The 27500-nt window shown below is 44.7% G+C and overlaps 1 protein-coding gene across 4 annotated transcripts in view; it reads right to left on the bottom strand.

Annotated features, from left to right (window-relative positions):
- The window catches only part of dmd (dystrophin), a 441564-nt gene that overhangs the window by 24004 nt on the left and 390060 nt on the right, over window positions 1-27500 (bottom strand). For all 4 annotated transcript variants that reach the window (XM_083758765.1, XM_083758766.1, XM_083758767.1 and 1 more), the window contains exons 68-74: window positions 15026-15087; window positions 14621-14695; window positions 10093-10294; window positions 8791-8876; window positions 7817-7974; window positions 7082-7248; window positions 3278-3389 (exon numbers count right to left, since the gene is read on the bottom strand). In XM_083758765.1, the coding sequence (XP_083614891.1) occupies window positions 3278-3389; window positions 7082-7248; window positions 7817-7974; window positions 8791-8876; window positions 10093-10294; window positions 14621-14695; window positions 15026-15087 (862 nt within the window). The remainder of the gene's footprint in view (window positions 1-3277; window positions 3390-7081; window positions 7249-7816; window positions 7975-8790; window positions 8877-10092; window positions 10295-14620; window positions 14696-15025; window positions 15088-27500) is intronic.

Here is a 27500-nt window from a genome sequence, read left to right as displayed (position 1 = left end):
AACTTCTCAATTGCGACTGCATGAAATGGTAAATGGTGCATTCATATAGCGCCTTTATGTGACGTGCTTCACATAGATGCATTACATTCACCCGTTCACACACACATTCATACACCGACGGCAGAGGAAACATCCATTACATTCACCCGTTCACACACACATTCATACACCGACGGCAGGGGAAACATCGGGAGCAATTAGGCGTTCAGTGTGTTGCTCAAGGACACCCAAACAGAAAAACGACTTGTCTTTTTCTACTGGATCTCTTCTCCACTATAGTCCCTCCCTGACAGTCTCCATATATGGGCATAAAAGGGACACGGACAGATGTACTCTGACACGGGTACAACGGGTATTGCGTAGCCGTGTGGGGCATGGATCTCCAACTTCTATCGTCACCGACTCGGTGCTCTACGGCCAGGCACCGGTCTAGTAACTTAAAGGTATATTCAGTGATTTCACTCAAAAAACCTTAGGTTTCATTTTTTTGGCTGGGACCCAAAGCCTTTCATCCAATCAGGATAGAGAGCCAAAAACGAAACCTAAGGTTTTTTGACCGCCAGGGGTTAACTGGGGACAGGGAGGAACTCCTTATATGGTCAGCACACTCTATAGTAGAGAGGATTATCACAACAAAACAAAAAAAATAAGTGATATTTGAATTAAGTGAAATCACTGAATATACCTGTAAAGTAGCTGTAAGCAATAATACAGAGCTACCAACCTGCACACATTTTGTGTACCAACCACGCAATTCTAGGTGTCTATACGCCTAGAATTGAGTGGTTGGTACACAAAATGTGTGCAGGTTGGCAGCTCTGAATAATATCTCCTATTTTGCCAGCAATGGGTAAAACGCTCCCGAAACAAAGTAGTCTCTGTGACACATCTACGGGCCACAATCTGCATTCAAAGACTTTCCTAGAAGCTTTGTCATTGGTCAAAAACAAACCCTGCAGAAATAAATGACCAATTAATCAGGAAGTAGACCGGCAAACCCGGCCAATGACAAAGCTTCTAGGATCTTTGATAGATATTGTTGTTTATAGCTACTTTAAATATACCAAGAAATTGCTGACATATGTAATAATTTTACACACAAGACCAGTACAAATGGCGGAAATAGCTAATCTACAAGCTTACAACGCGACCGGAAATTTATCTCAAATAATTGCGATTAGACGATTATGTAATAATTGTGACACGAGCCAGTGCTGAACTCACAGTGGCAGCGACAACATATTTAAATAAATTACCCTACGGGAATAGTAATACGAAACAACATACATACGCCCTTTGTAGTCTGTATTATGGAGAAATGATGGCGGTCATTGTAAATGTATGAAGTCTACCAAAACCAACAGCTGTCATCTCAGTGTGTGTGTGTGTGTGTGTGTGTGTGTGTGTGTGTGTGTGTGTGAGGGAGAGAGCATGTGCATTGTAACGTTCAAAATGATGTTTATTTTGAACAACGACTGAGTGGGTTATGCAACTTCAGCATGCTCTGCTTATTCGTATAAAGAATAAAAAAGCCTTTATGTCGCTCGGCGAAGGAAAGCGCTTCAACAAAACCCGGCGCCTCGGTGACTTGGTTCTGCCACATTCAGTCGGGTCCACGTCGCGTGCCTATATTTTGTGAAATCAACGCATAGTTTAGGGCAGGCTATACAGTGGTAAATGTGCTGAATACTACCGACTAACAGCCGCCTGTCACGCAGCGCGGCACAACGGTTAGACGCCGAGGCCTTTTGTCCCACGCCCCGGGGAACGGCAAACGCGATATCGTTGCCGCGTTGGGGCAAGAAACCTCTTATGTCCAATTATACCATACAGGTTTCCAGCTTCGCGAATTTGCTAACCATTTGAATCCTTTGAATCCTGAAAAGGATAAACGGTTTAGGACATGTGAGGTTTTCCCACTCCGACAGAGGCGCCGTGTAAAGGAAACACATGCAGAGGAGGTGGCTTTGTTTCCATTCGTGTCATTATGCTGGGCTCTTTGTGGAAAAGTGGAAAAAGCGAGAGAGAGAGAGAGAGAGAGAGAGGGCGAGAGAGAGAGCGGGAAAGGCGGCGAGAGAGAGCGGGAAAGCGGGGAGAGAGAGAGATAAAGAGAGAGGGAGAGAGAGTTCACAGATTGAGAGAGAGAGGAGCTGGAGATAAGGGAGAAAGAAAAGGTGGAGAGACATTAGATGGACAGGGGGAGGAGAGAGAGAAATAAATAATGGAAAGGGGGCAAACGGGTAGAGGGACAGGGAATGCTATAGAGCATCTAGAATAAGAGAGAGAGAGAGAGAGAGAGAGAGAGAGAGAGAGAGAGAGAGAGAGAGAGAGAGAGAGAGAGAGAGAGAGAAAGACCAGGCAAGACAAAGAGAGCCTTGTTCTACAGATGGGTGGATACACACACACACACACACACACACACACACGTGCGCACGCAAACACACCACCAGTATAGTCTTCCTCAGAGCAAATCCTTTAACAAATAGAAACCTATGAGTTGTCATTTTCCCCTCAAACAAACGGGGGGGGGGGGGGGGGGGGGGGGGGACAGTGAAAGGACAGTGAAAGGACAGTGAAAGGACAGTGAAAGGACAGTGAAAGGACAGTGAAAGGACAGTGAAAGGACAGTGAAAGGACAGTGAAAGGACAGTGAAAGGGCAGTGAAAGGACAGTGAAAGGACAGTGAAAGGACAGTGAAAGGACAGTGAAAGGACAGTGAAAGGACAGTGAAAGGACAGTGAAAGGGCAGTGAAAGGGCAGTGAAAGGACAGTGAAAGGACAGTGAAAGGACAGTGAAAGGACAGTGAAAGGGCAGTGAAAGGGCAGTGAAAGGACAGTGAAAGGACAGTGAAAGGACAGTGAAAGGACAGTGAAAGGACAGTGAAAGGACAGTGAAAGGGCAGTGAAAGGGCAGTGAAAGGGCAGTGAAAGGACAGTGAAAGGACATTGAAAGGACAGTGAAAGGACAGTGAAAGGGCAGTGAAAGGGCAGTGAAAGGGCAGTGAAAGGACAGTGAAAGGGCAGTGAAAGGGCAGTGAAAGGACAGTGAAAGGACAGTGAAAGGACAGTGAAAGGACAGTGAAAGGACAGTGAAAGGGCAGTGAAAGGACAGTGAAAGGACAGTGAAAGGACAGTGAAAGGACAGTGAAAGGACAGTGAAAGGGCAGTGAAAGGACAGTGAAAGGACAGTGAAAGGGCAGTGAAAGGGCAGTGAAAGGGCAGTGAAAGGGCAGTGAAAGGACAGTGAAAGGACAGTCAAAGTGGTAACATGACATACCGGGGTGCAGTACTCCACCATGGGGTACTGCATCTTGTGGCCCTTGGCGACGCGGCCAGAGAAGAAGCAGCTTTGGCAGATGTCGTAGTTGAAATGTTTGAGACTCCGATACCTGAGAACGCAGAGAAACACACGGTTGACAATTCGATTCAGAATAACTTGCTTCAACCACTTTCTTCCGTTTTGAATTTAGAAGAAGCCAATATTAGTTTTTTTTGCACAGATGAACTGAATCACAATAGATGAACGGAATTATGAAAGCATGAAGCATGCACTGTTTTTAGGTAGACCATGTAGTACTTATATATTCTAGGATTGCATATTAATAGGCTCTACACACACAGCAGCCATATTGGAAAGAAACGCTTCCTTTCTCTGCACTTCCTTTGCAGTTTTTTTTTTACCAATGACAGAGATGAAGGCTCGGTTCTATTTTACCAATGACAGAGATGAAGGCTCGGTTCTATTTTACCAATGACAGAGATGAAGGCTCGGTTCTATTTTACCAATGACAGAGATGAAGGCTCGGTTCTATTCTGGTCAACTGGCTCACTGCTTAGGAGTTTCCCGGTTTCCCAGAATGCCGTTCAGCAACACGTTACGATCGGGACTGCAACACGTCTGAGTCACTGTGTTACTATTTGAGCAGTGTTAAAGGTATATTCAGTGATTTCACTTAATTCAAATATCACTTATTTTTTTGTTTTGTTGTGATAATCCTCCCTACTATAGAGTGTGCTGACCATATAAGGAGTTCCTCCCTGTCCCCAGTTAACCCCTGGGGGTCAAAAAACCTTAGGTTTAGTTTTTGACTCTCTATCCTGATTGGACGAAAGGCTGGGTCCCACAGCCAAAAACTAAACCTAAGGTTTTTTGAGTGAAATCACTGAATATACCTTTAATTTTGTCAGCAAACGCTGATTTAGTCTTGACCATTTAGTTTTAGTCCTATTTTAGTCATCTGAAATTGCTTAGTCTTAGTATAGTCGTGGTCGACTAAAAGACATATTCAGTCTCTTAGTTTCAAACAAAATTAACACCGCTATTCAGTGTAAAAAACAGACGAGTCTTTTTGAACGTCACTTAAAAAACCGGCAAGTCACAAATAAACGCATACTCTTTTTTGTATTATTATTATTAGCGGGCTGACACAGAAAACATGTTTTTTTAGATGGTTCCCCCCGAAAAAGGTGTTTCCATTGTAGCTGCACTGGAAATACCCTGACGTGGCAGAGTCTATGTTTGGCTACTTACCCATAGGAATATATAAAAACAACACCGTAGCACACAAGCGACGCACGGCTCATCGTCAAAGTCTGTATTCTAGGACAGCGATATTCAAACTTTTCCATGTCAAGGACAAAGAGATTTGCGTTATCTCTTGTGTTGTGCCATAACATTTAATTTTAATTTTAATTAACCCATTCTGAACGGGAACCCATTTTGGTGTTAACCCTCTAACACCCGCATTAATTTCTACTTGCAAAAAATAGATTTCAACCTTACTACTACTTTGTACTACTAGGACTGACACTAAAACATATGTTAAAAAAAATAAAAAAATAAAGTTTGATGGAAAATTTATAATAATTATATAATAATTATATAATAATATAAAAAAATCATAATTTACATTTGGGGGATATCTTTCACAATAATGAATAAAACATGTTCTAGACATTCTAATGATCACAAAAAAACATATATTACAATTATTTTACCTACTTTTATTAGGGTAAAGGTCAAAAGTCTTAGGTTAAAAAATGTTCAAAATCGCACAGAGTCCAGACATTTTTAATTTGTGTGAATTTCAGCCTCTGTGGGGGGTATTTATATGCAAATATCATGACCAATGTCATTGAAATGGCATTGCAATGAACATAACTGATGACATTTAGGTGAAAAAAGAACAGAAAAAAATTATAATAATTTAGTAATTAAATAAAATAAAATTGTTGCTAAAAAGCAACGCTGGGTGTTAGAGGGCAATCTGTCGGTGAGCACATATAACATAGTTGAACACAATAATTGAGACGGACACAGTTCAGAGTTTCAGAATATTAGAATAGTATATATTCGAATATGGAGTAGCCGTGTAGCATTTACAATGGAACACCACACACTGACTCAACACATCTTAGTCAGACTTCAGTTTAAGTACATTATTACCCCCCCCCCCAGGGGTGGGTCCTAACACATGCCAATGAGAGACAAGTCACAGCTGGTCAAATGTCTGTGGAACAGGCTTTGTTTATGATGTCCTTAAATATACAACTCAGGTATCCCACATATCCTTGACAGGTGCATCATGTTATGCTTTAGCCATTTAAAAATAGCAGATCTACAAGCTCATATCGCGCCACCGAGTGGCGCGATACGAGCTTGTAGGTCTGCTATTTTTTTTTTATCGAAGAGCGACTGACATTTTTTAGAATCTGATCTCAGGTCAGAATGGGTTCATCAGACCAGTGTGTGTCCAGTGGAAACCTCGTATGAATCTGATCTCAGGTCAGAATGGGTTCATCAGACCAGTGTGTGTCCAGTGGAAACCTCGTATGAATCTGATCTCAGGTCAGAATGGGTTAATTAACACTTGGCCTTGTCCGTGGCACATTTTTGATGTTCTGTTCACGCGGCATTATAAATGTTCATTTTTTTTTAATCATAAGACCCAATTACTGAATGCCAAGTCTCCGGGTTTTATTCAAGATATGTATGACACTTATGTTCTGTGTACACGAAGGCACATTGTATGTCCACTAGTGATTCTCAAACGTTTGATTTTTGAGGAGCCCATAACTGTGAGGGTGTTCCATATTGTCAAAGTTACAGGCCTGTTACTGTCATTCAGGGCTAGCTCTTTATGCGTTCCTGGTCTTTGCTTGTCCGTGGCAAAACTTTTAACCCATTCTGACCTGAGATCAGATTCATACGAGGTTTCCGCCGGACACACACTGGTCTGATGAACCCATTCTGACCTGAGATCAGATTCTAAAAATGTCAGTCGCTCTTCGATTTTTCAAAAATAGCAGACCTACAAGCTCGTATCGCGCCACTCGGTGGCGCGATATGAGCTTGTAGATCTGCTATTTTTCAATAGCTAAAGCATGACATGATGCTGACACCAAAATGGGTGCCCGTTCAGAATGGGTTAATTTTGACAAAAATGTCCACCACAAGCCAACGATGACTGATGGACATCATAGGCCACCTACAAGCTCACAAATAATTGCCAATTAACAATTTTATTGTGTTTTTGGCACTGGAAATTGGAACGTTGCGAATAGAAATTACATTTCCGTTTGCCTTTCAGGCTTCGTAAATAAAAGAGCACAGGGCAGATTTTGACAAAGAACTGAAATATACCAAGAAATGACTGGCAGTTTTATAATAATACTCAGCCCATTCTGGGCGGGAACCCCTTTTGGTGTTTTAACAAAGCATTATGTTATACTTTAGCTATTGAAAAATAGCAGATCTAAAAGCTATAGCCACCGAGTGGCACGCTATACGAGCTTGTAGGTCTGCTATTTTTGAAAAACCGTGAAAATGCGGCACAAATCTTTGAATATATATTCTTTCAGAGGATTGTTTTTCATTTATTTTCCCTGACGTCAGGTCTAAATGGGTTAAAAAAAAAGAAGGTAAAAGCACCAGGCGTATAAGCCTGTAGATCTGCTATTTCGGCTTTTTTTTTTTACGTACGAACATCTTCCAACGTGTGTAAACGGCAATGGCGACCCTGACACAACAACTGCCATGGTCTCCGACGGTGACGTAATACTGTCGACATGCAGGCCTCACCTGAAGCCTATGATGGGGCACTCCTTGCAGATGTTGCACTTGGCCTGGTGCTTGGCCGTCTCGGCGGCCGCCACACGGTGCAGGACCGGCAACCACACCATGGACTGAGGCTCCAGACGCATCCAGTCCAAGAACATGGCCGCCTCCAGCTCTGGCTTATTGTTGGCCTGGAGGGACAGAGAGGAGAGGGACAGAGGGGAGAGGAGAGGGGAGGGGAGGGGAGGAGAGGGGAGGAGAGGAGAGGAGAGGAGAGGAGAGGAGAGGAGAGGAGAGGAGAGGAGAGGAGAGGAGAGGAGAGGAGAGGAGAGGAGAGGAGAGGAGAGGAGAGGAGAGGAGAGGAGAGGAGAGGAGAGGAGAGGAGAGGAGAGGAGAGGAGAGGAGAGGAGAGGAGAGGAGAGGAGAGGAGAGGAGAGGAGAGGAGAATATTGTTAGGCCATCCCCAATCTGTGACATGTCAAAAAAAGGCCGGGGAAGGAGTCCTCCACACGAGAGCTGTGTCTCCTAAACAATTCATACAATGTGTGGAATTATGTTTATTATAATTAAACCCATATCCACTTGCAGAAACGCGTCGCATTCCGTTGCTATAGCTTGACCCCTATATAGTACTCTTTCAACTTATAAAAATGACTGAAATAAGCCATGGGAACACATTAACCTGTGTGTGTACACGCCTGCGTGCGTGCGTGCGTGCGTGTGTGTGTGTGCATGTACAGTATGTATGCGTGCACGTACAAACTGGAAGCAGCTGCGGACGGACGGCTCGATGTTGGAGCCCCCGAAGGAGGCGACCTCCCCCAGCTGCCTGGGGATCTGGATGGAGTCGTGGAGGAGCAGACCCAGCCTCCTCTGGTCGCAGAAGCCCGTGGCACTGGCTACCTGTCGGAACAGGACTGCACACAGAGACACACAAGTGTTAAACCCATTCTGACCTGAGATCAGATTCATACGAGGTTTCCACTGGACACACACTGGTCTGATTAACCCATTCTGACCTGAGATCAGATTCTAAAAAATGTTAGTCGTTCTTCGATTTTTCAAAAATAGCAGACCTACAAGCTCGTATCGCGCCACTCGGTGGCGCGATATGAGCTTGTAGATCTGCTATTTTTCAATAGCTAAAGCATAACATGATGCCAACACCAAAATGGGTGCCCGGTCAGAATGGGTTAATTAAACTCACTCATGGCCACGGACTTAACGCGTATATTTCATGAAATCCCAGGTGGCCAGGAACGTGCTCAGCGCCTTTTTGAGCTTTTCTATTGAAGTAGCTATAAGCAACATGTCAACATTTTAATGAGCTTCTTTTTTTCTTTTTTTCATTCAGACAGCCAGAATTGGTCAATGACTTTATTTTTTTTATTTTTTTCAGACAGCCAGCAATGGGTAAAACACTCCCAAAAGAAATGTAGTCTCTGTGACAACATCTAGGGGCCACAATCGAAATGACTAACCAATCAGGAAGTAGACAGGCAAATCGACCAATGACAAAGCTTCTAGGGACATATTTGAATGCAGATTGTGGCCCCTATAGATGTGTCAAGAGGCTAAATCTTTTGCGGGAGCGTTTTTTTACTCATTGCTTACTCACTGGCTTCCTGACAGAACAGGACTCGCACAGAGAAAACCTATACCATCCACGCTCTGGGCCTGGGGTGCAACAGTTAATCAAACAAATCGATTTAAGCAATGATGAAGGCACTCACATCTGTATTTGTCTTCCAGGTGGGCCTTGCAGAGTGAGATGATTCCAGTTTTGAAGGACAGCGTCCGGATCTTTCCGGTTCGACCACTGCGAGAGACATGACAACGCCGGCTCAATCAGGTTTTCCATTTGCATCCGTGTTGCCGTTTGTGTCATTTCGTTGCCGTCGGGCTTCCCGGGTTTAAATGTGGAGATAACAGGTTTCTACCTTTTATTGCCACAGTTAAACTTCGTGTTTTTTTTCCGTAAATTAACGCCCCTACTTGATCATACCATATAGCTTCACACAAAGGCATCAAAAGTAGCAGATCTACAAGCTCGAAATGCGGTGTGAAGAGACAAGATTTTGTGCTCGTAGATTTGCTTTGAGGTTGAATCCCGAAACCGTTTTGGACATATGAGGTTTCCCCGCCCACAGACACGTGTATCTGTACATCGCCGTCGGGCAGAAACCTGGTATCTCCACATTTCAACGTAGTTTTTTTTTTTTTCTCCATTAATCAACGCCCTGCTTCATCATACAATACCGTCGCACAAACTTAGTGGAAATAGCAGCTCTACAAGCACACAAGAGGTCACGATGTGACGTGTTACGAGCTTGTAGATCTGCCGTTTTCTCTTTTTGGGGTCTCGCGCTAATATGTTTGGGAACCACTGATCCAGACGCACAGTATACGACAACCTGAAGGATAATAATACATACCATATCAGGAAGAACTATTTGGAACTCGCTTCAGTTGCAAAGTCAATTATATAACAATCCACCAAGGAGACAAGAGCTGTCCTTTGAAATGAAAGTGTAAAATTATCCCTTTCCTGGTTTAGAATGACTCCATCGAATCTTCCCTTCCCACAAATATCCCCCGTCTTTAAGCTCTGTTCGTCGACTACCTTTTTTCACTGACTAAAACTAAATAAAAACTAAATAAAAACGAATCTATGTTGACTAAAACTAAGACTAAATATACTGACAATTTTGTCAACAAATAAAAACTAGACTAAAATGTTAGGAAGGGACTAGTGGACAAGAGATCCAGTTTCATGCTGGGTTGCATGCTGAAAATAGCCAAAGTGTAAAATGTCATTACAACGACATCAAGGCCTGTCTAAAAACACATTTTAGTCGACTAAATCAACTGTAGATTTAGTCGACTAAAATCGTATGACATTTAGTCGACTAAAACTAGACTTAAACACTAGAACATTCCAGGTGACTAAAACCAAGTGAAAACTATTCCAAGAGACTATGACTAAAACTGAAATAGACATTTGCTGCCAAAAACAACAGTGCGTGTACACCTACGTGTCGTAGACGTTGAGCAGCCAGTTGAGGCACATGTCGACGCACAGCGGCGTCTGCACCAGGTGCGCGTGCGTGTGCTCCAGCCTCTGGTACAGGCCGGTCAGACAGCTGACCAGCTGCGCCACGTCCAGGAGCTGCTCGTTCTGCTTCAGGCCGTGCTGCTCGAACACCTCGCACGCCACGGGCATGCCCAGCAGGTCCACTGGAGGGAGACAGAGAGAGAGAGAGAAACGTTATATACAGTGGTGTCCCCTTCGTCTGTACCAGGCTGACTTCTATAGGTTTTGAAAGGTACCTTTCATGTGAAAGGTACCTCTGGAAGCCACACCTCTGATGGGTGGGGTTTAGACTTAAGGGGTGTGTTTTCTTCACCCAGTGGGTCCATTATGTATTCATCATTGGAGCCACAGACCACCACTTGATGAGATTTTAGCCTCTCTCGGACCCAAGACTAAAGAATATTGTGTTCGATCCGAGCACTCAAAAAAGGTGTAAAAAATGAGGAATTTTTTTTTTACACCTTTTTGAGTGGTTGGATCGCCGCCTTTTGTTGTTGTTGTTGGATACGATTTTGATGTGGTACCATGGTAGAGATAACGGGTTGATCAAACATTGTAGAAATCGACATTCTCTCTAATAGTGTAGAAATCATGTAAATGAACAGTGAGAGGAATTCCAAAATGTGATCCGCCGTACGACCGTGTGGCCTGGCCAAAATAACCAAACTACACGCGTTGCGGTGGCAGCACACTGTGAACTTGTAGATCAGCTATTTCCGTTGAATGAATACCGTTGGGCACTGGCCTACTTGGAACGATGCAAGTTGGAAATGCACGCCCCGCCCAGTTATCATGTCTGCGTCCCTTTTATGCCCATACATGGAGTTCTTTGTCAGGCATGCCCAAATATGGAGTCTATATGAAGATGTCAGAATATAATTGTGATGTCGGAACAAGCCAGCTCCATCATGTGGTTTGACAGACAGACAGCCATATGGAGTGAAGTAAGACGCCTGAGGGCGAGAAGCGACCTCGCCCGCGTGCACGCCTAGGTGACGGCAGACTGCTGGGCGAGCGCTGACGCTTTGGCATGGGGGGGGTCAGATCAACATATGGAATGAATTCTGTACTGGCCATATACGGAGCGTGTCTTGAGTGTACACTACAGGGTTTGATGTGGTCAGATCAACATAATGGAATGTCAGAACAGGTCAGCTCCATATATGGAGATCTAAGGGTGGCAGCGGGGGGAGTGTCCATGTATGGGCATGCCTGGGGTGGCGGACCAACCAACAAAGCGACGGGAAATGCACATTTTCAGTAGTAAATGCGACCTGCAGTCGCAAAAGATATATACATAATAGATAATATATATTGCGTCGAGGGGCCGTCCACTGGGCGCGTCTGCGTCGCGTCTGCGTCGCGTCTGCGTCGGGAATGTTCCCTTTTAACCCATTCTGACCTGAGATCAGATTCATACAAGGTTTCCGCCGGACACACACTGGTCTGATGAACCCATTCTGACCTGAGATCAGATTCTAAAAATGTCAGTCACTCTTCGATTTTTCAAAAATAGCAGACCTACAAGCTCGTATCGCGCCACTCGGTGGCGCGATATGAGCTTGTAGATCTGCTATTTTTAAATAGCTAAAGCATAACATGATGCTGACACCAAAATGGGTGCCCGTTCAGAATGGGTTAATCAATGGAGGGTGGCTCCACTGCCCGCGTTGCGTTGCGTTGTGCTGCGTTCGGTGACAAAAAAATTGCCCCGGTTAGTTTTTTGACGCACGCACGCGTCCAGTCATGTATAAAAGAATGTTGCTGACGCGCAGTTTTCAAAAGCCTGCGGTGGAGCACCTCTAGCGTGACGTTGCCGTTGTCATGCCGCGAGCAGGACGCGACGGAGACGCAGCGCGCCCGGTGGAGCCCTGGCGTATGCCCGGTGGAGCCCTGGCGTACGCCATCACCAAATTGTGGATGCATCTCAAATTTCAAGCATTGCAAGGACAGACTGCAGTTTGAATAAACTAATGACCAAGAGAGAGAGAGTGTGTGTGTGTGTGTAGGCTGACACACACACACACACACACACCTCGTAGGTGGCTGGTAATTTCAACAGATGCATTGGCGAGAGACAGGCTGTGATGAGTAAATAACACCACACACACACACACAGTGGGGGATATGGGAGGCAAAACAGAGAGGAGAGGAGAGGAGAGGAGAGGAGAGGAGAGGAGAGGAGAGGAGAGGAGAGGAGAGGAGAGGAGAGGAGAGGAGAGGAGAGGAGAGGAGAGGAGAGGAGAGGAGAGGAGAGGAGAGGAGAGGAGAGGAGAGGAGAGGAGAGGAGAGGGATGACACAGGTGGAGGCAGATGGACGGGCAGATGAAGTGTGGGAAGGAGGGAGGTAGGAGCCGAGATGGAGATAGATAGATGGATGGATTTAGACAGAGAGGGAAGGACACATAAACAGATAGATAGATGGATGGATGGATGGATTTAGATAGAGAGGGAAGGACACACAAACAGCACATAAAAGCTGCTTCGTTCTGCAGCAGCAGAGAGACACGGATCCCTGTGCATTCCGTCCGTTCACACAGCGTTTCCATTTTATGCACATTGAACAGTCCAGAATCAACAGAATCAAGAGAGACGAAAAAGATGCAAACATATCTATTTACAAAAGTGAAGCAAGTGACAGACATAGTTTTTCACTCGCACGTTCACATATATGGTGTATCTCTTCTCTGTGAGCGCCGTCACTCAGTGGCGTGCACAGATAGACACTAGGGGGTGCTAGAGCAAAAAAAAAGTTTTATTATTTTTCTTAATTTGTAGTGTGTGGACCATGCGGTGACATTGATCAAATCTTGATACAAAACGCTTCTACTATATTATTTAGGCCCCCACAATTTAAAGCTATGTTTCTATGTCAGTGGTTCTACGATAAATACATAAATATCAGACCTACAAGCTCGTAGCGCGCCACTCGGTGGCGCGCTATGAGCTTGTAGATCTGATATTTTTCAATAGCTAAAGCACCAATATGGGTTCCCGCCCCAAAATGCGCTGCACAAGGTGCCCTTTTTTCCACTTGAGCACCTGCCCCTCTAAATGTCTGTGCACGCCACTGCCGTCATTTCTCACACTTCTCACACTGACCAATGGATAGAGTTCTCATTCCTGACCAGACCCAACCGACGTTTCCAGGCAGGGTAGGGCCCAAAATGCACGCTAATTAGTCGGGCCGGGCCGAGCCTCGGGTTCCGTGATTTTCTGTGTTTTTTTTTTCTGTGACTTACATAAATCCTTTATTTTGGCAACTCATTCGGTATAGATGGCCTCTGCCATTTTTGGTTTTTACTCGGGCCAAACATTATGGTACCGTTTCCGGTGGGGCCAAGCCTCGGGCTGGCCCAGTTCGGGCCTAGTTGGTTCAGGCTTTAATTTTCAGGCCCGTTGAGAACATCTGCACTGTTTCTATTATTTGCTTCATGACGAGATACAGTGAGACATTTATGACGCACTGATCCGACTGCAATGGACACTGTATTCGTGTTTATCGTCATTTACCATTGCTCTGTATTGTTGATGCATGCTTCTTGTTTTGTTTTCCTTTGCCTTGTTTTTTGCTGTACACAACAGTACTTTGTACTTTTGTATTTTTCATACATCTCACCTGGAAGCCCAAACCACACCAGTTTGCAAATCCTTGCAACTAGTCGCAACTCCTTGCAACAAATGGGTTTTAAATGTTAAGGTCAACCACACCACTCCTTGCAACTGCCATTGGGGATAATGGTTGCAAGTAGTGTTGTTTTCGTCAACTAAAACTAAGACGAAAAATGTTCGTCGACTACCTATTTTCACTGACAAAAACGAATGGAAACTAAATAAAAACTAAGCTACGATGACTAAAACTATAAGACTAAATATACTGACAATGTCGTCGACAAATAAAAACTAGGCTAAAATGTTAGGAAGGGACTAGTGGACAAGAGATCCAGTATAAGTAATTTTACACTTTGTTGTGAGCTTGTTGTGAGCTTGTAGATCGGCTATTTTCATCAAGTGTAAAAACACTCATTACCACGGCATCAAGGCCCGCCAAAATACATTTTAGTCGACTAAATCAACTGTAGATTTAGTCGACTAAAATCTTATGACATTTAGTCGACTAAAACTGAACTTTCAGTCCAAAGACTATGACTAAACTAAAATAGAAATTTGCTGCCAAAAACAACACTGGATGCAAGTAGTTGCATGTTGCAAGGAGTTGCGTGGGGAATCATCGGTGCGGTTTGGCCTCAAAGCTTGTAACCTCAACTGCTGCGCCGCCTCTGGGCAACTGATCCACGACTTATTGGACAACAAAGTCCTAACCCTGGCCCTGTACAGAGAGAATGCTCAGAGCTACGGTGCGTATCTACTAGAGGGATTTTCTCCGCCTCTACCACTGGTTAAGTCATGAGAATGAGGATTCAAAATAAATCTGAAGAGAGAGAGAGAGAGAGAGAGAGTGAACTTACGGCAGAGAGCTTTCTGCAGCCGGCGGAGCTTCATGGCTGTGCGGTACGCCGAGAAGCGCACGTTGTTCAGGTCCGCTGGCGGAGGAAAACACACACACACACACACACACACACACACACACACACACACACACACACACACACACACACACACACACACACACACACACACACACACACACACACACACACACACACACACACACACACAATGATCATGGCGATCGAGTATGTAATCGAAGCTACTGGGCTAATGTTGGTCAGGGCTACTTTGAAGCTTGAAGCGGTTCTATGGAGGTTGGTTTTGTTTGAACCCAGAGCTAGGTGACATTGAAACCCAGTGAGACACAGAAAATAGCTCTTGGTGTGTGCGTGTGCGTGTGCGCGTGCGTGTGCGTGTCCTACCCAGGGACTGGTAGAGTTCGGCCATCTTGGGATGATCCCAACATGTTGTCTGGGTCTGGTGGCTGAGGAGGGAGACACAGAACACACAATGGTCAGCGCAACATTCACACAGTTTTTGCGCACGTGACGTGCATGGAATAAAGACTGAAAATGTAACCGTGATGTTGAAGCGACGTCGTGACCTTTCTGAGACCATTCATGTTTCCGGAAGATGCTTCTAAACTTGTATCCTATTGCTAGTTTGATCACTTCAAATACTCTTTAACCCATTCTGAACGGGCACCCATTTTGGTGTTAGCATCATGTCATGCTTTAGCTATTGAAAAATAGCAGATCTACAAGATCTACAAGCTACAAGCTACAAGCTACAAGCTCGTAGCGCGCCACCGAGTGGCGCGCTACGAGCTTGTAGGTCTGCTATTTTTTTTTAATCGAAGAACGACTGACATTTTTTAGAATCTGATCACAGGTCAGAATGGGTTCATCAGACCAGTGTGTGTCCAGTGGAAACCTCGTATGAATCTGATCTCAGGTCAGAATGGGTTAATCTTAAACTAATGACTGAGTCGTGGCGACTGAGAACTTTGATCAATGCGCGTGTGCACGTGCGTGCGTGTCACACAGGTAGAGAAATGGAATTAGATGAATTCATAAGCAAGACAAAGATCACATACACCACCAAGAGTAGCACCATTCATACAGAATGCAGACTCTAAGGATCCGTCCACCGTGCCCTTCACTCCATATCCGATCCCAAGTCAAAAATAGGAAATTGGCTCGTTTTTGGTTTCGCGTTACAAACGGGGAAAACGAACATTATCCAACGTTTTCATTTGGTTTCGGAAACTTAACCCATTCTGACCTGAGATCAGATTCTAGAAATGTCTATTTACATCCTGACAGTTTCATTATTAATCCATTCTGACCTGAGATCAGATTCTAAAAGTGTCTTCGATCTTTCAAAAATAGCAGACCTACAAGCTCGTATCGCGCCACTCGGTGGCGCGATATGAGCTTGTAGATCTGCTATTTTTCAATAGCTAAAGCACGACATGATGCCAACACCAAAAATGGGTTCCCGGCCAAAATGGGTTAATATCGAAAAGCTTCCATATTGATTGATTTTCAATTTCCTCAGTCTTGATTTCAGATCGGATATAGCATGAGCGGAAGGAGACGGAATGTAAGATTAGACTTCAATTTCTCCCAGAGGGACGATAAAAAAATAAATTCAGAGCCTGCTCGACGTAGAAAACACTCGAGGAACGGCAGGCATACAATAAAGACAATACCTAGATAGAATCTCCATAAACAAATCCATATTTTCCCATCAACACAACAACAACAACAACACGCAAAGGAACTTTGTTTAATTGACCTGAGATCAGATTCTAACAAGCCCAAATTGATTAAATCAATGAATTACCAGCTGCATTATTATTATTATCTGTGGGTCTGCTGCAGACGTTATGCCACTTTTTAGCTGCGCTCCGCTGTTATGCTCAAATTAGTGACCCTAAAGAATTCTGAGGCAACATGGCTGGAGACGAGGCAGCCAATCAGAACTGCTCGACTATAGCCATGCCGTGCAGACGATGGGATGTTATGGGTTGTTGTTGCCAGTGGTGGCAACTGTCGTGACAGAAATAAGCTAAGCAGCCTCCAAAAACCAAACCAACTGTGAATGAATCCACGTTAGGCTGGAAATATGCAGGCTTGGCAACCAGTGTTGCCAACTGGTGACAGAGCAGGCTCAGCAGAAAATGATCTCCTGTCGATCTCCTGTCGGGACTTTCACAAGCCAATATTGACCAGCTTGCAGCTGGTAAAAATTTCTTCTAAATGCTGACAGTTTTCTGAAAAGGCTATGTTTCCATGTCAGTGGTTCTTTGATTTTTCCAAAAAAATAGCAGACCTACAAGCTCATAGCGCGCCACTCGGTGGCGCGCTATGAGCTTGTAGATCTGCTATTTTTCAATAGCTAAAGCATAACATAATGCTAACACCAAAAGGGGTTCCCGTTCAGAATGGGTTAACCACTTCATAACACTGGCTCAATTATCAATATACTGCTAAAAAAATACTATACTAGAGCGGTGCCCATTGGGCACTGGCCTACTTGGAACGATGCAAGTTGGAAATGCAAAGCAGTCCCCCAGACTAAAACTATGACAAAGAAAAAAACTACTTTTTATCACTGACGAAAACTAAATAAAAACTATGCCATGATGACTAAAATTGACTGCAGTCTGAAAATAGCAGATACAGTATATTTAATAGTCTAAATAAATAGCAGCTATTTTCAGCATGCAACCAAGTGTAAAATCAGCCATTACAACACCATCGAGGCCTGCCAAAATACATTTTAGTCCACCAGATCAACTGTAGATTTAGTCGACTAAAACTAAACACACACTATAACATTTCACACTAAAAATGTGACTAAAACTAAATGAACTTTTATTCAAAAAGACTGCGACTAAGACTGTACGTGGTTAACCCATTCTGGGCGCGAACCACTTTTGGTGTTTTAATTAAGCATTATGTTATACTTTAGCCATTGACAAATAGCAGATCTACAAGCTCATAGCGCGCCACCGAGTGGAGCGCTATACGAGCTTGTAGGTCTGCTATTTTTGAAAAGTCGTGAAAATGTGGTGCAAATCTTTGAATAGATCATTCTTTCAGAGCGAACATTTTCGGGTGCAGTACTTAGTTTAGACAGTTTTTGGTTTAGACTAGTCATTGGTTAGACCAGTCATTAGTCCTACAACTACAACCTATCTCAAACCCTCACCCTAACCCTAACCTCCCACGAGGCAGCACACCTAAACCTAACCTTAACCCATGTCTAACCAATGCTATGTCTAACCAAAGTATGCCTCCCACATTTTCAACTCAAATATGTGCTTCTGCAGGGTCCCTGCAGGAACAACATATTTTCAGATGTGGGGGGGGGGGGGTCGGCGGCCAATTAAATATATATTTTTGGGGGTCCTTGACATGAAAACGTTTGAGGACCACAGACATAGAAACATAGCTTTTTCCGAAAAAAGACGACATTTGTAGAATCGTCCTCAGGTCGAAATGGGTTAACCCATTTTGGGGCGGGAACCCATTTTGGTGTCAGCATCATGTCGTGCTTTAGCTATTTAAAAAATAGCAGATCTACAAGCTCATAAGGTCTGCTATTTTTGAAAAATCGAAGAGCGACTGACATAGAAGACATTTTTTAGAAACTGATCTCAGGTCAGAATGGGTTAACCTATTCTGAACGGGAACCCATTTTGGTGTCGGCATCATGTCGTGCATTAGCTATTTAAAAATAGCAGATCTACAAGCTCGTATCGCGCCACCGAGTGGCGCGATACGAGCTTGTAGGTCTGCTATTTTTTGAAAAATCGAAGAACGACTGACATTTTTTTAGAATCTGATCTCAGGTCAGAATGGGTTCATCAGACCAGTGTGTGTCCAGTGGAAACCTCGTATGAATCTGATCTCAGGTCAGAATGGGTTAAAGCACTGGGAATGTTATCACCACTGGCTGCCCCGTGCTTCTGTCCGTTCCAGGTGGTTTGTGAAGTTCAAGCCAAGGTCATGTCTGGAGAGTCATCCCACGCGAGCTCACGAGACCGCATGACTCTAAGCAACTGTAGCAACATTAATGTCAGCAGATGCAAGATCATAGACAAGTACGTGCAGCCAGAGCCATCTGTCCTTCTCAGCGGCCCCATTTGGAAAAAAAAAGAAAGAAAAAAGAACACCTCTGTCTGGTGGAAACGTGTCCAAAAGCTGTCTTATAGGGTTTCAAATTCAAAAAATTTGCAAAAATCTACAAGCTCAAAACACGTCTCGAGCTTGTGGATCTGTCACTCCTGATGCTTTCGTGTGATGCCGCAGTGTGGTCGAGTAGTTTGATTTACAAAATAAAATACAAAACGTTAAAATATGGATTTAATGATCGTATACGCACGCTACATTTGTTTCAAAAACTGTGAAAATAGCCGATCTAGTTATTTCCACAATGAACATTTTTCCAACATGGAATAGAGTACGGCGATCATGCAAAAAAATAATTGCGATTGTCTCAGATAATATAATAATCGTGACAGGCCTATAGGCCTAACAAAACACAGGGTTTTATTGGGGGGGGGGGGTTAACCCAGGTTAAGATCCATAGAGAGAGAGAGAGAGAGAGCTGGCTGGGGTCCAACAGGGCGGGGCAGTCGGACACAGACAGGTCCATATAATCATGACCAGAAGGTCGCTGCCTGCCTGCCAACGGAGTCTTTGTCGGAATGAATGAATGAACCGAACAGAACACACACACACACACACTGCAATAAAACACTCTGTGCACGGGGAAAGAAACGCCTCTCCAACAGCCATAATTCTACTCTTAAGGTGTGTCTGTCGCACACATACTGTCGGTGGAACCCAGCCCTGTGCTGTTAAAAGTAAAACCCATACGTTAAGAGCCAGCCAGGCGTAAAGCAGTCGCCGGTGGAAAAATAATAATTCAGCACTAAAATGCTGTACTTAAAAAAGGGATATTTCACTTTCAAAACATGTTTGGGGTCACTTAATGTTATTTATTTTCAGGAATAGAAAGCCTGCCGTTTCTATTTGCTTGGATTACCTCATTACCCATCGATGTCACTGGTGGACGGTTTTCTGAACCGTCCACAGCCCTCCTATAAGACCCAGAAGGAGAAAAAGAAAGCTATTTTATCATCATCATTAGTGAGGACCATTGACCAACTATATGAAAATTGCCATTAAGTTACGATTTTGAGCAAGGCCCACTTTTAGAAAATGTTCCAATGCGTCATACTTCTACTCCAGTACATTGATTTGAAAACATTTTTAATTACGAGTTCAAAATGTACATTCCTATTGTCATAGGAAAAGCCTCAAAACCTAAATGTCTAATCCTAACACTAACCCCAACCTTTACCCAATCTCCCCAAATCAGTTTAACCCATTTTGGGAGGGAACCCCTTTTGGTGTTGGCATCATGTCATGCTTTGGCTATTGAAAAATAGCAGATCTACAAGCTCATAGCGCGCCACCGAGTGGCACACTACGAGCTTGTAGGTCTGCTACTTTTGAAAAATCGATGAACGACTGACATAGAAACATAGCTTTTTCAGAAAACAGTCAGGAAGTAGAAGACATTTTTAGAATCTGATCTCAGGTCAGAATGGGTTCAACCACAAAACAAGCTTTTTTTTTCTTCTTGTAGGGACAAGGGCATTTTACACTGCTCTCAATGTCCATTTCTCAGGTTCTACCGGACACATAAACACACACAGTGATGTAATTAGGTTTCCAATGTAATGAGTCCCAGGATGCAGGGATGGTCTTGTAGATGAGTCCCAGGGACATTTGATGAGTCCCACTTCAGCGACGTTTTGTCAGTCACATTTTGTCATTTTTACAAATTGCAGCATTAAACTATCATTTCATTTTTGATTGTTATAATGTGGTTATATTCATGTAGAAATGTATGAAAGAAGTGAATACAATTCCAAATCTGAAAACTTTAATATTTGCAAAGATGTTTGCATCAACAGTGCAAAGTATGCAAACAGAACAACACAACAGTGCAACGTATGCAGAACAGTAAATAATATAATGGCACCAAAATAATGTAAAATATATAAATAATAATAATAATGTGGTGCAATCAGTGAGGTTAAGTATGGTGCATTTAATGCACTGCAGCACAGCTCATTTAAAGTGACTCATTGTCTGTTTGTGAATCGGGTCTGCTTGTCACGCTAAAACATGTTCCCCTAAATATTTCTGTCGGAGGCAGCGCGGTTTAGTTGAGAGAGTTGCGACATCTCCGTTCACTGCTTATTCGTGGGGCTGCAACGGGCTGCAAGCGTCACTGATCACTCAATTGTCGTCACTCTCTCTCTAAACGGCTCTAGTCTACTCTAGAGGCTGCGCTCGGAGCGCTCCGCTCCCCGGTCAGAGCTCGCCTGAGCAACATGGCGGCGCGCTGTGTTGACAATGTAGTTACAACAAATTAGTGGTTCTACAACGATTTCTACATGGATTTTATTTTTTATAACATAGGATGAGGTCGGATGTGGGCATACAAAATGATCGTTTCCGTAGATTATTGTTTTACCGCATTTTTTCCCCCCGCGATTTCTTTTCAGTGGGAGTACAGTAGTGCATCCCATGGACGCACAGGTTGATGGTCTATTGCGTCCCAAAACTATAAAGTGCGTTTTTGGACGCAAAACGCACCCTAGTTACATCACTGCACACACTGACTCTCATTTGAGCAGGAATCACGCAGCACTAGTTTAGTTAGCTTTGATGTCGTCTGTTTAAAAAGGCACAGCAGTTGGCTCCAGGTGCCACTTTTTTAATGTAGTAATGTTCCGCAACTGCAGACTAAAGACAAATAAAAAAAAATACGCTCATGGAATAAACGAAGGAAAATCGGGATTCACATTTGAGCAAGAATGGTCACACACACACACACACACGAGAATATGCGGAGTGGGGCTACTCAACGAGGCCTGTGCGCCAACATCAGCCTACAGTCAGTACAGTACAGTACAGTACAGTGTATCAGTGTCAGTCAGTGTGTCATTAGCAGTCCTCTAGAACCACTCCAGCTAAACATTGCTTTGTACAGCGGCGGCAGCACGCGCTAATGGCTTTCACACGCTGACATCCAGAGTGTGCCACAGTGTGTGTGTGTGTGTGTGTGTGTGTGTGTGTGTGTGTGTGTGTGTGTGTGTGTTGGGGGGGGGGGGGGTTGTTGTGGCATGGCACAAAAGTCCAGCATGTGTCTGACACAGGGGTGAAGTCATAAAGATGCCCGTATTAGGGCCTATAGAGAAATGTGTAAGGAAAGGAAAGTTACCATGTTTACGCAGGGTAACTGGACTAAGGAAAGGAAAGGTACTATATTTACCCAGGGTAACTGGACTAAGGAAAGGAAAGGTACTATGTTTACCCAGGGTAACTGGACTAAGCTCAAGAACTTGTTTACAGCCAGGCCCTGCTCATAGAACATTTCATGGTAGGGGTTCAATGCCTTTACTTGTCCAAGGGCACTTCAGCGGTGGTCATTTTAACTTGCCGGTCCGGGGATACGAACTATAGCGACCTTCCGATATCAAGACCTCTCCGCAAACCGTTTGGCCACCGCTGCCCCTGGCATTGACAGAGATCTAGTCCAATCCAGCGCTGCTTCACCGCCAGCGATCGAAATCTACGCCGCGTGGTCTTTTCAGTAGTGCTTTATACGAACAGACGGCGGTCTTCGCCCAACGCACGCGCGGTTCTAGAGGTCGCCAATAATGCCGAGCCGACGGTTACAACCGGAAGTGAACCGGAAGTGAACATGTCGCGCCTGCCGTCCGCCCTCCACGTTATAAGATTTAGAAAAATGCATTTTACATTTCTAATGCCTCATCAAAGCGCTTATAAGGCATTACAACAACACGATACAAAACAAGCACAAAAGTCGCTTATAATAAGCCGGACATGGCAACAGTGCCCAGGGGCTCTGCATGTACCGCTGTGGCACTCGTACATCAAGTTCCTCGCGCTATGGAAACAGGAAATATGCCTCTGACCTATGGGGGCTGCATTGGCCGAGGAAGCGTTTGTTCCCCAGGCTACCTCCTCGCGTACTTGTTGCCGTTTCCTCTTGCCCGTTATCATTTCCGACGCTAGCTCTCAACAAAACACATCTGAGGTGCCCCCGAGCAAGGCACTTAATTAGCTGCTCCAAAAAAGAACAACGGCAATCGTACACAAAAGTACACAAATGCAATATAGAAATGCTCACTCACTTCACACGGGTGTGATTTTTTTTTAAATGATTCGTAGCTTGCAGAGGTAGGTCACTCAGTCAGATATACTCGAGGGTTTATAATACGCTGCATTGCAAAGGAACTGGTTGGAATAACGTGTTCCTTCCACACGCTACGTACAAACCAGGGAAACTCCCCCCTGTCAGGTGTAAAGGAGCAACTTGGGACACTCGGGCATGAAGGAAGCACAAGTTCAAATCCGTTGCTCTCCCCTTGTCCCCCATATATGGGGACTAGGTTGGCGGAGGGTGTGTAGAGCCCAGGATCACATTAGATGATTGACACAGGGGTGAAAAATGAGTTACAAAATCGTGGGATAAAAAAATATATTAAAAGAAAACAATACGCTGCATTACTATGTGGGTGTATGCCGTGTTTGCAAGACCCACATGTCATACGCTGCATGTGGGAACCAGCTGACCATTTGGGTGGGGGGTTTAAGCTCACCTAAGAGTGCATTCTCCCTGCCTTCCTTCTGCATATTATGCTTCCTGGTCGTTATGCGCCGGTCGCTCCCACCGGCACCCCCCAGGTGGGCTCTTCTATTCCCGTTAGCCATGGGGGGGGGTTTATTGCATCATCCATCTCCCTGCTCTTACCGTTTAACGATGGCTGTATAATTGGTGCCGGGCAGGAAGGGGGGAAATGTAGCAGAGCCGAATGCCACGATAAAAGTATTATAATGGACACTTGTATTATCATTGTAAGACGCCCTGAGGGCGAGAAGTGACCTCGCCCTAAAAGGGGCGAGGTCGCGCGCACGCATACGGGGTGAGCGCTGCATGGCGCCGTCTAACCCGTGGCATCAACGTGTGACATCAGATCAGTCAGCTCCATATATGGAGCCCCAGAACGATCACATTCTCCATACGGGGCATCATCAACCCATTCTGACCTGAGATCAGATTCTAAAAATGTCTTCTATACATCCTGACAGTTTTCATTCTGACCCGAGATCAGATTCTAAAAATGTCTTCCATGTCAGTCGCTCTTTGATTTTTCAAAAATAGCAGACCTACAAGCTCGTAGCGCGCCACTCGCAGGAGTGGACCTGGTGAGAGTGAGACGTAGGAGGGGCCCGGTCAGGAGTCAACCCACAGAGCCTAGTCCTTCCACGAGCCAGAATCTGGTTCTCCCAGTCCGGCAGAGTAGTTCCGGAGCAACGGATTGTGTGGCCTTGCTCATTCCCTGACTGATCGAGGGTAGCTACTGGGACGTAAGACGGGGATTTGATCAACCCCGGCTGGGTCGCCTGAGCCCTGAGTGAGGGGTATGATGTTGAGAGACCCGAAACCCCGTTGACCTCGGGATACATCACTGAGGATACGTCCCAGGTGCATCCATGCCATGTATTTTTAGTTCAAGTTCATTCTAAAAATGTACAGGGAGCCAATGAAGGGAAGCCAGCCCAGGACGTAGGTGTGAGGTCTGCGTGGTGGCCTGGACCTCTACTTTACTACACTACTACCAGCGGCGTTTAGATGAGAGAGTTGCGTCATTGAGGGGGCAGAAACTGAGCACTCGAGCGCTAGTAGTCAAGCAGAGATGGAGTGTGACACAAGTGGTCGTTTTAAATACATCGTTTTCATCAAGGGCGGCGCAAATATCTGCAATTTTTACCAATCCTATCCAAATTTATTCATAGATTAAAACTCTTTCCATGGCTGACGGGGGCATGTGTTTCCAACAGTCACATCACACCTTGTAATAATAAATAATAAATGCCCCACATCGCCACATGCATGTGTGTGTGTGTGTGTGTGTGTGTGTGTGTGTGTCTGTCCTCCCTGTACACGAGAACATCCAACAGTCACTCGGACTGATCGGCTTCAGACTTGGCTCGTGTTAATCGCCGTGTGCTCGCACTCAAATTCACTTTGATTTGAATTTAAAAGAATCATGGCAAAACAAGAGGCCCTCTATTTGTCTCTGTTCACGCTTCGTTTGCACATTACTGAAATACAGCACCCAACAGCACGTTCTGAACATCAGGGAAGACAGCCGTCATATACAAACTATATATAATTTATATGAAACCTACACTTCACATGAAATTGCCAAACAAAGATTCTATAAGTGTAAACAATGGCACTTGGCTGAGCTGTGGTCAAAAAGGCTGTTTGAACTGGGAATGTCGTCAGAGCTCACCTGTAGACTGGCCTGCCCCATGGTGTCTGACTGACCGTTGCTCTGGTTAAAATCTAAATTTGAGAAAGACTAAGGTTCAGTTTCTGTGGCCCCTTATAAAAACACATGACACAGACACATTAAATCAACTTTAACCCATTCTGGTGTTGGCATCATGTTATGCTTTAGCTATTAAAAATAGCAGATCTACAAGCTCATATCGCGCCACCGAGTGGCGCGATACGAGCTTGTAGGTCGACTGACATTTTTTTAATCTGATCTCAGGTCAGAATGGGTTCATCAGACCAGTGTGTTTCCAGTGGAAACCTCGTATGAATCTGATCTCAGGTCAGAATGGGTTAAACACGCGCCGATACACCGTCGACCTTCTTTTTTCCTACCCTTTGAGAAGGGTAGGAAAAAATAAAGAAGAAAAAAAGACACGAGTCCTTGTCACTACAAACGTTGTGGCTGCCTGACGCTTTGTTCTCCTCCACCTTTTCTTTCTTTCCCTACGTCTTTGTTTTGCCTTTTGTTACAGTTGTCTCGGCGGGCAGAACGAGCTTGTATCGCTCAAAACGTGGGGAGAGGGGGGGGGGGGGGGGGAGATAAAGGTGGAATTGGATGAATAGAAAATGCCCGGATAAATGAGGAGGTTCTCAGGTTTCATCAATAGTCTTTTTTTCCCTTTTCTTCTCAACAAGCGAACACAGTAGGCCTACAGCAGCACACGATACGATACAGGCTTGCGTCATTTTGGGTTCCATCCATTGGAGAGAAGAAAAAAAAAGGAATGCTTTTTTTAGTCTCGTATATGGAAAACGGGCAGCGTTAACGTCGGCTCAGTGCCAGATGCGGGTGGGGTGTGGTGAAGTGTCGAGTCCGGTTGACGGTCACAGTTTTACTTCCGAGACACTGGTAGTGATTGAATGGGGCTTGTTAACCCATTCTGACCCGAGATCAGATTCTAAAAACGTCTTCTATCTATACATCCTGACAGTTTCCTGAAAAAAAGCTATGTTTCTATGTGTCAGTCGTTCTTCGATTTTTCAAAATAGCAGACCTACAAGCTCGTAGCGCGCCACTCGGTGGCGCGCTACGAGCTTGTAGGTCTGCTATTTTTCCAATAGCTAAATTATAACATAATGTCTAAAACACCAAAAGGGGTTATACTTCCCACCCAGAATGGGTTAAAGGGGAATACCATTCATTGTCAACAATGGCATTCAATGTTTGAGTTAACACAACGTTTAACCCTCAAAGCTGAACATAGGAGTGGCTAGCATCCCTCAAATAAGTCCCCCCCCCCCCCCCCCCTTCTGTTTAGCTTGGAGGTCTAGAACTTGGGGTCATGTGTCAACACGTCGGTGTACGTTAAAATCACACACGTGTGAACTGAGTGGTGCAATTCCCCTCTCTCTCTCTCTCTCTCTCTCTCTCTCTCTCTCACTCTCACTCTCACTCTCACTCTCACTCTCACTCTCACTCTCACTCTCACTCTCACTCTCACTCTCACTCTCACTCTCACTCTCACTCTCACTCACTCTCACTCTCACTCACTCTCACTCTCACTCTCACTCTCTCTCTCTCTCTCTCTCTCTCTCTCTCTCTCTCTCTCTCTCTCTCTCTCTCTCTCTCTCTCTCTCTCTCTCTCTCTCTCTCTCTCTCTCTCTCTCTCTCTCTCTCTCTCTCTCTCTCTCTCTCTCTCTCTCTCGCTCGCTTCGCTCGCTCGCTCTCTCGCTCGCTCTCTCTCTCTCACTCTCTCTCTCTCTCACTCTCTCTCATTAGAGACACTACCCCTCTCACTGTTTCTGGTGCCCCCTACTGCTATTATTAAGTCACATACTCGTGCTCTCACAGACACACACACAAACAGGTACGAGGACATTGCAAGCTGGTTGTAGGAGTGGTTGCACCACTAAAAAAAAAAAAAACGTTTAAAAGAAATGTGAAAATAGCCAAAACTACAAGCTAAATATCGTCCATTTTCACTACTTTTGTTCGACACTACTTGCACGATGAAGTAGGACAGGGCATTCCAAGCGCATGTCTCCCCCCCCCCCCCCCCAACTCTGAACATGTATGTTTTGACAGGCTTCTATATAAAAAGGTATGCATAGACTCTCTACATGAGTGAGAACTTGTGTCTGTGAACTCGCCGTACGTACAAACACACACACACACACACACACACACACACACGGAATGCATTAAATGGAATAAGTAATACATCAATGGGATCCACCACACACCTACACGTGACACGGCAGACACACACACACACACACACACACACATACACAATAGGATTTCTAACATGTCTGAGCACATCCGTTATAATCCCGCAACCGGTGATGAATCAGTGAGTATACTTTCATGCTTCAGCTGTATTTAGCCAGCGCACGCACGCACGCACACACATGTTTGTATTACTAGACTTGTGAGGACATTAACATTATTTTTTGAACGCCAACTTTACGAATGTCATTCTTGCAATA

The sequence above is a fragment of the Protomyctophum parallelum genome, assembly GCF_964188405.1.
Source record: "Protomyctophum parallelum genome assembly, chromosome: 23".
NCBI classification, from domain to species: Eukaryota; Metazoa; Chordata; class Actinopteri; order Myctophiformes; family Myctophidae; genus Protomyctophum; species Protomyctophum parallelum.
This window is presented reverse-complemented; position numbering and strand designations above follow the sequence as displayed.